The sequence below is a fragment of the Aegilops tauschii genome, chromosome 7 (assembly GCF_002575655.3).
Source record: "Aegilops tauschii subsp. strangulata cultivar AL8/78 chromosome 7, Aet v6.0, whole genome shotgun sequence".
Taxonomy (NCBI): Eukaryota; Viridiplantae; Streptophyta; class Magnoliopsida; order Poales; family Poaceae; genus Aegilops; species Aegilops tauschii.
The window spans coordinates 56,963,194-56,974,551 of NC_053041.3; the positions used below are offsets into that span (position 1 = coordinate 56,963,194).

General features: G+C 48.6%; 1 protein-coding gene across 1 annotated transcript; it reads right to left on the reverse strand.

Annotated features, from left to right (window-relative positions):
- Positions 1-1,971: 1,971 nt before the first annotated feature.
- LOC109743971 (probable carboxylesterase 5) lies at positions 1,972-3,701 on the reverse strand. Its single transcript, XM_020303066.4, has one exon. It carries the CDS (start codon positions 3,554-3,556, stop codon positions 2,183-2,185), a length of 1,374 nt encoding a protein of 457 aa, XP_020158655.2. The 5' UTR covers positions 3,557-3,701; the 3' UTR covers positions 1,972-2,182.
- Positions 3,702-11,358: the final 7,657 nt, after the last annotated feature.

Sequence of the window (11,358 nt, forward strand, 5' to 3'; positions counted from 1 at the left end):
AGTACCCCAAGATTTCTACCAGAGAAACAAAGACGAGAACGTGCATCAACCCCTATGCATAGATTACCCCAATGTCACCTCGGGAATCCGCGAGTTGAGTGCCAAAACACATATAAAGTGAATCAATATGATACCCCATTGTCACCACGGGTATTCATAGCAATACATGCATAAAATGTTCTCAAATCCGTAAAAGTATTCAATCCGATAAAACAAAATCTCAAAGGGAAAACTCAATTCATCACTACAAGATAGTGAGGGGAAAACACCATATGATCCGACTACATTAACAAAGCCCGCAATACATCAAGATCGTGATATCTCAAGAACACGAGAGAGAGATTAAACACATAGCTACTGGTACAAACCCTCAGCCCCGAGGGTGGACTACTCCCTCCTCATCATGGTGGCCGCCGGGATGATGAAGATGGCCACCGGTGAAGATTCTCCCCTCCGGCAGGGTGCCGGAATGGGGTCTAGATTGGTTTCTCGTGGCTACAGAGGCTTGCGGCGGCGGAAATTCTGATCTAGGGTCTCCGCTAGGGTTTTTGGGTATTTGGGCATTTATAGAGCGAAGAGGGCGGTGCGCGAGGCCACCGAGGTGGGCACACCCCCCTCGGGGCACCCACCAGGTGCTGCTCTGGCCCATTGGATGTCTTCTGGTCCATAAAAAATCCACAAAAAGTTTCGCTTCATTTGGACTCCGTTTGATATTGATTTTCTGCGATGTAAAAAACAAGCAAAAACAACAACTGGCACTGGACACTTTGTCAATAGGTTAGTCCCAAAAAATGATATAAAGTTGCTATAAAATGATTGTAAAATATCCAAGAATGATAATATAACAACATGAATACTTCATAAATTATAGATACGTTGGAGACGTATCAATACCTACCGTAGCTGTGCTGCATCATCCCTTCCTCTTTGGTGAAAAACTGACGCGGACACGAGCCATCACCGCCTGGCATCCAGATCCCCTAGAGCACCTCCATGGGCATGATCCGAGCGTCGACCAGCAATCCAAACCACCAATGGAGCCGCCAGTGACCAGCTTGATCAGAGCAGATCCAGCACTAGGAGACACCAGGCAAGGAAAGGGGGAGGAAAGGGAGCGGACCTCGTCCACGACTAGCGCATCCTCGCGTCGGAGATGGGTGGCCTCACCGCGACAAAGCCACCCCACCCTCCCAATGGCCTAACCAATGGCCTCCCCCACGTCACCCCCAGTGGCACCACACCACGACTCCCGACCGAGATCCGCAAATGGCCAGAACCAGCCACCCGCCCATGAAGGGGGAGCGCCGGAAAGAACCCTACCCGTAGCCGAAGAGGAACACTAGGAGGACCACCACGAGCCGGCCGCAAACGCGCAGACGCCAGATCCAGCCGCCGCAGCCCCACCCGCTCTGCATCGAGAATCCGCCACACCGCAGCAGGAGCGACGTTGTGCAGCCACGGACGACGCCCAGAACGGTGATCATAGCCGCCGCCTCCATCCCGCGCCGCCCGCCAAGACCAGCGCCAGAGCCAGGGGCCTGACCCGACCTAGGTGGAGCACGCCACCACCGGTAGCCGCCCGCGCGCAGCCGTCGTGCTGCGAGCGCGAGCCCAGGCCACCGATGTCCACCAACCCGCGGCACGCCGCCGCCACAAGCACATGGTTCCGCGCCACTGCACCCCACGAAAGCACGGCGCCTCCGCTCGTCAAGGATGTCCCGCGCCAGCCTCCAGGCGACGAGCGGGAGGGGAGCACAGGCCCCGCCGCCGCCAACGCACACCGGGCTTCGTCCGGCGATGGGGGAGGATGTCGGAGGAGGGGTGGGGGAGGCGGCGGCTTGTGTTTCCTCCCGGGGAGCACCGGGGATGGGGGTGGGGGGGTGGGGGGGGGGGTGGGGGGGTTTAACTCGCATGCAACTACCTAATGAGGTGGTTGAGACGGGGCAGGCGAGATTTTCTCGGACCAGGTTAATTGGGCAGTCCGCTTAGTAATATAGGCCACGGGATTGGAAAAGCATCAACGGCACATGACCCGTCTGAGAAAAGTTTCCTATCAGACAACTGTATGTAAGTGTTTTTTTTTGAACCGGGCATTAACCCCTTTCATAATGGTCCAAAAGGAGACTAGAAACTGTATGTAAGTGTTTCCCATTTATTTTTGCGTTATGAGGCCGGCTGTCATCTAGAAGAAGTTGTTGATCACACAACTCCACGGAACTGCAGCAGATAATAGATCTTTGTGATGAGCGTTACCAGCAGTCATCCGCAGTCGACCTGAGATTAACCTATATCTTGTGTTGGATGGCCCAACCCTTCCAATCTTCAATGAAGTAGCAGTGTTACGTGGCATACTGGACCGTGTGCACCAGGCCTTCATGGCCATGCCATACCCAAACACGTCCTTGCACGGCGTCGTGGGCACGCCTAGCACCACCATCGGATTCGCAGGCGGCGAGGTGGGCTGCTGGTTTATGAACTCCACGAGGCTCCCCATGAGCCTCTTGCTGGTGGCCCTCAGCGGACTGTAGAGGTGGAAACCGTGCTCCTCGCCCTCCGACTCCACCACCGTCACCTGGCGGCGCCGCTGGATCATCCAAGGCCAGCGCGAGTCGAGATCACGCATGCGGGCCGCCAGGCGGTGGCCGCGGCCCCGCAGGCTGTCCTTCCCGGCCACGGCGATGAGCACGCGGCGGCAAGCCAGCGATGAGATCTCCGAGGCCGGAGGGTCGATCCGGGGGTCGTCGTTGCCGGCCTGGCCGGCCGTCACGAACGGCCAGAGCCGGTCCACCCCGTTCGGCGGGAACACCGCCACGGTGGTTTCGTTGTCGTCCCACGCGAGCTCCAAAGGCAGCCGCTTGGCTCCCCAGAAGTAAGGTTGCACCATGATCAGCCCCTCGATGTCCATAATCTCGTTGTTGACTTCGTGGCTGGCGCGGACTGCCGTGTGGTAAACGATGTTGCCGCCGGCGCTGTCGCCGGCCAGGAACGTGCGCGCGGGGTCAGCGTAGCTGGCCAGCCACGGGTCGGACAAGGAGGCCGCCCACTGGAGCGCGGCCCACGCGTCGTCGTAGGCCGCAGGGATGGGGAACTCCGGCGCCAGACGGTACTCCACCGACACGACGAGGGCCCCGGCAGAGGCGGCGAGGGAGGTCGCGTAGCGGTGGTACGTCCGGCCGAAAGCGCTTTCGGTGCAGAACGAGCCGCCATGGACGTAGATGACGAGAGGAAGCCGATTCCTGCCTGCGGTCTGGGCGGCACCGGACGGGAGGAACAGGCGCACAGACACGCCGGTGGCCTTGTCGACGACGACGTCCCTCGTCGCCACCCCACGGTTGCGGGCCTGATCCGACGACGCCGGCACGAATGGACTGCGCAGGAAACGCTCGATGCTGCCGTCCTCGTACTTGCGTATGAACGGGTACATGTCCACGGATATGTTACGTCCGTCGTTGTGATTCGCTGGAGAACTCTTGCTTGCCTGCATGGCGCAGTTGAGCTGCTCTAGTTTGGAACGCTTGTTTCGAATTGTGCCGCGTAGACGTTGGCTGCATCTCATGGGATTTTATAGAGCGATTTGCTTCATCGGCACTTTACTAATGAGATTCGGACGGAATCGACGGTAGTCGATTGGTCTGATGCATTGCCTCCGATCAGACTACAAAGTAGAAGAGTTTTCCTTAGAAATAAATATGAGTATTTTCATTTTCTGTGTTAAATATGCTTTGAAAGAGACCAAGTGGTTGTACGACCGTGCGTTCGTCTGCTATTAATAGTACATGAAATAGTGCCTATCACGACAGAAGCAACTACCCCTTTGTCTCAGTTATTATGGATGACCACCTGCCCAACTAGGTCCATTTTTGGGTAAGCTAGCTCACTCATCTACTTAATTATAAAGTGATGACAGTCGCTATATGTTTATGGGTACACTTACATTCAGTACAATACACGAAACACTCTCTTTACCGACTATCGCAATCTTTACCGAGTGTATTTTGTCGAACACGCGGTAAATCCTATATCCTAAATCAAATGACAGAGAAAACACTCAGTAAATACAAAACACTTGGTATAGGCAATGGTTTACCGAGTGTCGAACCAATGACTCTCCGTAACATCTGAGACATTTGGCAAACAACGCGAAGGTGTCCCTGCTTTCGGCGGTTGACAGCAGGGTGATGTCGCCTCCATCTTTGCCGACTGTTTTTCTGCAGACACTCCGTTAAATAAGTTAGCAATTATCATTGTTCATCTATACTGAGTGTTTCCCCGAACTTGGTAGACTTAATTTATATATTTATTTATTTTGAGATGAGGTATAAATCTTGATAGAACTCTCCATAGTTGAACATGCTGTTAAAAGAGAAGCCTTTTTGTGGACATGTAGTTAAAATATTTTAGTAATAGTCACAAGGATTTCACGGCAATAGACATTACACCTATAAAGGATGCTGGAATACCCGCCACCTGAGGCTCTTAGAGGGTGAGAGGAGTCGTCCGTTTCTAGGTGGAATGCCACGGGGGCCACTCGGGGCTCTCTGCACCGCTTGCACGAGGCGTGCGCACGGCTCAGCGAGGAGGCCCACCGCGACGCTCGATTCACGCTGGCCTATCGTGGCTGGCTCCCTGTGGCTATCTGCGCTGTTCGATTTGCCCGGACAGCGCGCACGAGGGCGACCTGCCTTGGAGGTTCATGATGGCTGGACTGCGGACGCTTTCGGCCGTGCCTGCGTGTTAGGGTTCGAGCGCTCGCCCGCGCCCATCGGAATTCCTGGACTCGTCTTTCAGCATCTTCGGCCCCCGATGAGCTGCGTCGGTCGCGCCAGCTAGCCCGACGCATGCGAGGGATTTTTATGTCTCGTGAGTCATGCAGGCGCTTGTGCTCATGGCCGGTTGTGCTTGCGTGCTCCAGCCGGGGTGGGACATTAGCCACGCGGTGCGCGTGCTACGTCACGTGTTCGAGAGGCGTCTTCCCAGGTTCTCTACACAACCGAATGTCCGGTTCCTCTGCCCGACATTATTTCTATACCGAGTTTTGTCGGATGGACGGTTGCATGGCACGTGCAACGTTGGATGCCCGCCCCAGGCCTTCCATAAAAGCGTGTCATGTGCTTCTGGCATTGTCTACCATGTCCTTTTCTTCTGGCCCAAGCACACCGGCTTCCTCTCGTTCCCCTCTAATGGAAGGATTTCCGTGAACTTCTTCGTCGATCCGGCTGCGGATCTATGTATGTGCGTGATACGTCCATTTTGCATCATTATTTGCTACTGTAATTTACCTTATTTCAATGTTATATTTCACATTATGATGCAATTCTAATGCCTTTTCTCCCTTAAAATTACATCAAGGGAGAAAAATTATCGGTAGCTGGAATTGGATCAAAACAATTACAACAGAGATAGCAATTATTTGGAGCGAGAATTGCAACGAGAATTTTTGAAGAATTATTTTAGAATATATAATAAATTATGAAGCAAAAATTTACTAGATGGGGACCACCAGGCACCCACAAGGGCAGGTGGCTCGGCCACTCACCCGGCCGCGCCACCTAGGCTTGTGGGGCCCTGGTGGGTCCCCTCCCGACGTCCTTCTGCCATATATTCCCATTTTCCCTAAAAAAATCAAGAGAAGAGTTTTGGGACTTTCCGCCGCCGTCTCGAGGCCGAACCAGGGTAGGAGCACTTTTGCTTGATTCCGCCAGGGATACTTCCCTCCAGGAGGGGGAAATCGAAACCATCGTCATCAACAACACTCCTCTCATCATAGGAGTCATCATCTTCATCAGCACCATCTCATCTCAAAACCCTAGTTCATCTCTTGTGTTCAATCTTTGTATCAAACCTCATAATGGTGCCTGGGGGTGCTAGTAGTGTTGATTACATCTTGTAGTTGATGCCTGTTGGTTTAATTGGTGATAGATTATTATGTCATATTTTTAATCATATATTTATACCCACTGATCATGAACAATATGATGAGTTGTGAGAAGTTTCACTTGTTCATGAGGACATGGGAGAAGTCTTGTTACTAGTAATAATGTGAAGTTGATCACCGTTTAATGTTTTGATATTATGTTGTGTTGTTCTTCCTCTAGTGGTGTTATGTGAACATAGACATGACACTTCACCATCTTTGGGACTAGGGGAAGGCATTGTGGAATTAGTTTGTAGATGATAGGTTGCGGGAGTGATAGAAATCTAAACCCCAGTTTATGAATTGTTTCGTGAGGTGTTGTTTTGGATCACATATTTAATGCTATGGTTAGATTTATCTTAATTATTTCTTTTGTATTTGCAGATGCTTGCATGGAGGGTATAATCATAAGTAGGTATTTGTTCAAGTAAGAGCAGTACCATAGCTCTGGTCAAATTACATAACATATCTAAGTATCTATTTTCTTATGCTTCAAGGATTTTATTATCAATCTCTAAACTACTCTTACTTGCATTTTTGAATGTTTGGTTCGCTCTCGCCTTTTGCGTCAGGGGCTCAATGGGTCATCTAGTGAAATAAAGAGAAGACAACCCCCCTTTTCTAGTATGAGTTTGGCGAAACGGAACTACGTGAGAGGAAGGAGATAACGGTTATAGATGGATCTCTATAGATGACAGCTAGTTTTACAACCGAGACATGATGATACAATTATAACGATTTATCTACACTGCAATAATTCAATCCCACAAGATGAATTGTTCCTAATTTCTGATTAATGTGGTAATTTTTAGGGGGTCTCAAAATAGTATAGGTATAGATATAGATGCTTATGACCCCCCTCCTTACTTTCGAAGGCATCGTGCTGAAAACTCCAACTACTAGGATGAACAAATTTGGGTGCAGGATTGATCTACCGGTGTCCATCTTTTGCCCGTTCTAGGTTAGTGCTTTTGGGTGGCTGGATACACCGGTTGCGAGTTTGCGACGGGGACGGCGGCGGCGACAGTAGCCAATAGAGGACATAACCGGGCGAGATCGGTTTAGCCTTTGAGCACTAAGGAAGCAACGCCAGTAACTAGTCCTGCACATGGAGAAGGTGGAGGCGTGTACTCACAACTAAGGAGACAAAGCCAGTAGCCAGTAGCTAGTCCAATTGATCGAAGGACGTTTCTTTTACTTGGACCGAAACTGCATGAGTTGTACTCTTTCTGTTCCAAAATAATTGAAGTTAAGGGGGAGATTCTTTTGATGCCTTCGATTAGTAAATGTATGCATATGTATAAGATAACATAATTCATTCTCAGTACTATTCATGAAGTAGCTTATCACATGGTGAGATTCACGGAAGGCCGTGCTGGAATTTTATCTATTTATGGGCCTAGCCCAATAACAATTTCAGAAATTCCTAATAAATCCTAGAGGCCCACTTAGCCCATTCGTGCAAGGCAAGGGACACTACTAAAGTTTAGTCCCACATGACTAGTTTAGAGGGAGTTGGACCTCTTTATAAGGGAGGTTCTTTCCCCATATGTATGAGCATGAGAACAAGCGCTGCTGCTACGATCTTCCTCATCCCGGCTTGCGGCGTGCACCGCAGGTCGGGACAGTAGGCCTCCGAAACCGCACCTCTTTGAGTCCTGTACGGGAGAAGGGTGATAAGGTTTTTGGGGAGCGCTCTGCGCGACTACTGACTTCTTCGTCACGGACACCCCGGACTCCGACGACTACTTCCCCGACGTCGACAACCTCCTCCACGACATGGCTACCGAGGACACCGACCCCAAGTCCAGTGCTACTGTTGCAGCTGCTGTCCCGTACGTGTTCTTGTTTTTCCTGTTAGAGGTTCTGCCACAGTTCCTTGTTCTAGTCTTTGCCCTACACATGATAGGTTCTACTTCATATATGCTACTTAGTCTACTGTCTACTCTAGATATGTTCGGTTCTAGTTTATATTTACAGATGTTATCTACCTTCTCTTTGTCAGATCGCATGACTTGCTTTATCTCTGCTACTTTAGTCATGCTTTATCTAGTATTTCCGTTAATAAAATCATATGGTAAATTGCTCATATTTCCAACAATCCAAAAACCTTATTATAGGCAATTTACACCAAGTGGTTTTGCTGCTTCCATGAGACCTCCTATGTTTGAGGGTATCCACTATAAGAGGTGGCGCGTGAGAGCAGTCTTATGGTTTCAAACCATGAGTTGCGATGACGCCACTCTTGGCAAACCTGAAGGAGAGCTTGATGCTCAACAGGCACAAGCTTTTCAGAAAATGGATACTCTGTTTAAGGCTGCTCTCTTGAGTGTTCTTGGTGAGAACATAGTTGATGCTTATGCGTCAATTGATAATGGAAAGATATGTGGGATGCACTCGAGGCCAAGTTTGGGGTCTCGGATGCTGGCACTGAGCTGTATATCATGGAGCAGTTCTATGATTACAGGATGACTGAAGAGCGCTCCGTGGTTGAGCAAGCTCATGAGATACAGTCATTTGCTAGAGAACTTGAGCACTTTAGTTGTATGCTACCGGACAAGTTTGTTGCCGGAGGTATCATCAATAAGCTTCCTCCTTCATGGAGGAACTTTGCTACTTTACTGAAGCATAAGAGGCAGGAGTTTTCCGTTCTGGATCTCATTGGCACTCTTGATGTGGAAGAAAAGGCGAGAGCAAAGGACACACGTGCTCGAGGTATTGAGGGAGGATCTAGTGCCAACCTGGTACAGAAGAAGAACTTCCAGCCCCACAAGTTCAAGAACAAGGGCAAGTTTGATGGTAAAGCAAAGTTTGATGGGAAGAACAAGGCTGTGCAACACACGAACTTCAAGAAGAAGAATGACAAGAAGAAAGGTGCTTGTCATGTGTGTGGGGATCCTGATCATTGGGCTCCTAGTTGCCCTAATCGCTATGACAAGCGTCATCCTGGGAAAGGCGGCAAGACCGCTAATGTTGTCATTGGAGACACTGACATAAAGGATGCTGGGTATGGTATATTTCCCACTATTCTTTCAGTATGTCATTCTCCTGATTGGTTGATTGACACGGGTGCTAATGTGCATGTATGCGGTGATATTTCCATCTTTTCATCTTATCAGACTGCAGGGACTTCAACCGTGCTGATGGGCAATGGTTCAAGTGCTTCTGTTCGTGGTGTTGGCACGGTTGATCTGAAGTTTACTTCGGGGAAGATCGTGCGGCTGAAGAACGTGCATCATGTCCCCTCCGTCAATAAAAATCTTGTTAGCGGATCTCTTCTGTGTAGAGATGGCTACAAGCTTGTCTTTGAGTTAAATAAATTTGTAATATCCAAGTATGGAACCTTCGTTGGTAAAGGCTATGAGCCAGGAGGCCTGTTTCGTTTATCCTTATCAGACGTTTGCAATAAAATTGTTAATCATATTTGCAACAATAGTGAATCAAATGTGTGGCATTCACGTCTTTGTCATGTTAACTTTGGTTGCATGTCGCGACTAGCGAAGTTGAACTTAATCCCTAGTTTTACCACTGTCAAGGGATCTAAGTGTCAAGTGTGTGTGCAAGCTAAGCAACCTCGTAAGTCTCACACGACTGCGGAAACGGGAAACATTGCACCACTCGTGCTCATACATTCAGATCTATTTGAAATGAATGGTGTTTTGACAAAAGGTGGAAAGAAATATTTCATGACATTAATTGACGACTCCACTAGATACTGCCGTGTGTATCTTCTGAAATCTAAGGATGAGGCTTTGAACTTTTTCAAGATCTATAAAGCTGAAGTGGAAAACCAACTTGATCGAAAAATCAAGAGGCTTAGGTCCGACCGTGGTGGAGAGTATTTTTCCAATGAATTTGATGCTTTTTGTACGGAACATGGTATAATCCATGGGAGGACGCCTCCCTACTCACCTCAGTCAAATGGGGTGGCCGAAAGAAAAAACTGTACTCTAACTGATTTGGTTAACGCCATGTTAGACACATCGGGTCTCTCCAAGGCATGGTGGGGGGAGGCGATATTGACGGCATGTCATGTCCTAAACCGAGTCCCCACAAAGAACAGAGAGATAACTCCATTCGAGGAATGGGAGAAGAAAATGTTAAAACTCTCTTATCTGCGAACATGGGGTTGTTTGGCGAAAGTCAATGTTCCAATTTCAAAGAAGCGGAAGCTTGGACCAAAGACTGTGGATTGTGTTTTCCTGGGATATGCTTTTCATAGCATTGGCTATAGATTCTTGGTTGTAAAATCTGAGGTACCTGACATGCATGTCGGTACGATCATGGAGTCGAATGATGTGACTTTCTTTGAAGATATCTTTCCCATGAAGGATATGTCTACCTCGTCTAATCAAAAGATGCCTAGTTCATCGAATCAGGAACTAGTTACAATTACCGAACCTGCCATTTCGATGGAACACTTTGAAAATTCTGTGGAGGAGAACAATGAAGTTCCTACTAGGAGCAAGAGACAGAGGATTGCAAAGTCCTTTGGTGATGATTTTCTTGTGTATCTCATAGATGACACTCTCAGTTCTATTTCAGAGGCCTATGCATCTGAAGATGCTGACTACTGGAAGGAAGCGGTTCGTAGCGAGATGGATTCCATCTTGGCGAATGAAACTTGGGAGATAACTGATCGTCCTTATGGGTGCAAACCTATAGGATGCAAATGGGTATTCAAGAAGAAGCTTAGGCCTGATGGTACTATTGAAAAGTACAAGGCTCGGCTCGTGGCTAAGGGTTATACCCAAAAGGAAGGTGAAGACTTCTTTGATACTTACTCACCTGTGGCTCGACTGACCACTATTCGAGTTCTACTTTCACTAGCTGCCTCACATGGTCTTCTCGTTCATCAAATGAATGTTAAGACTGCTTTCCTAAATGGAGAGTTGGACGAGGAAATTTATATGGAACAACCAGATGGGTTTGTACTAGATGGTCAGGAAGGAAAAGTGTGCAAGTTGCTGAAGTCTTTGTATGGACTCAAGCAAGCACCCAAACAGTGGCATGAGAAGTTTGAAAGAACTTTAACCGCTGCAGGCTTCGTTGTAAACAAAGCTGATAAATGTGTGTACTATCGCCATGGTGGGGGCGAAGGAGTTATTCTTTGCTTGTATGTTGATGACATACTGATTTTCGAAACAAATCTGAATGTTATTAAGGAGGTCAAGGATTTCCTATCTCGTTGTTTTGAGATGAAGGATTTAGGAGTGGCGGATGTCATTTTGAACATCAAGTTGTTGAGAGACGATGATGGTGGGATTGCATTGCTTCAATCTCACTATGTGGAAAAGAACTTGAGTCGCTTTGGCTATAGTGACTGCAAGCCCTCTCCAACACCATATGATGCGAGTGTGTTACTTTGAAAGAATCGAAGAATTGCTAGAGATCAATTGAAATATTCTCAGATTATTGGCTCGCTTATGTACTTAGCCAGTGCT

Excerpts from the sequence above, each read along its gene's own strand:
- LOC109743971 (XM_020303066.4), bottom strand. The coding sequence starts at position 3,556 with ATGAGATGCAGCCAACGTCTACGCGGCACAATTCGAAACAAGCGTTCC.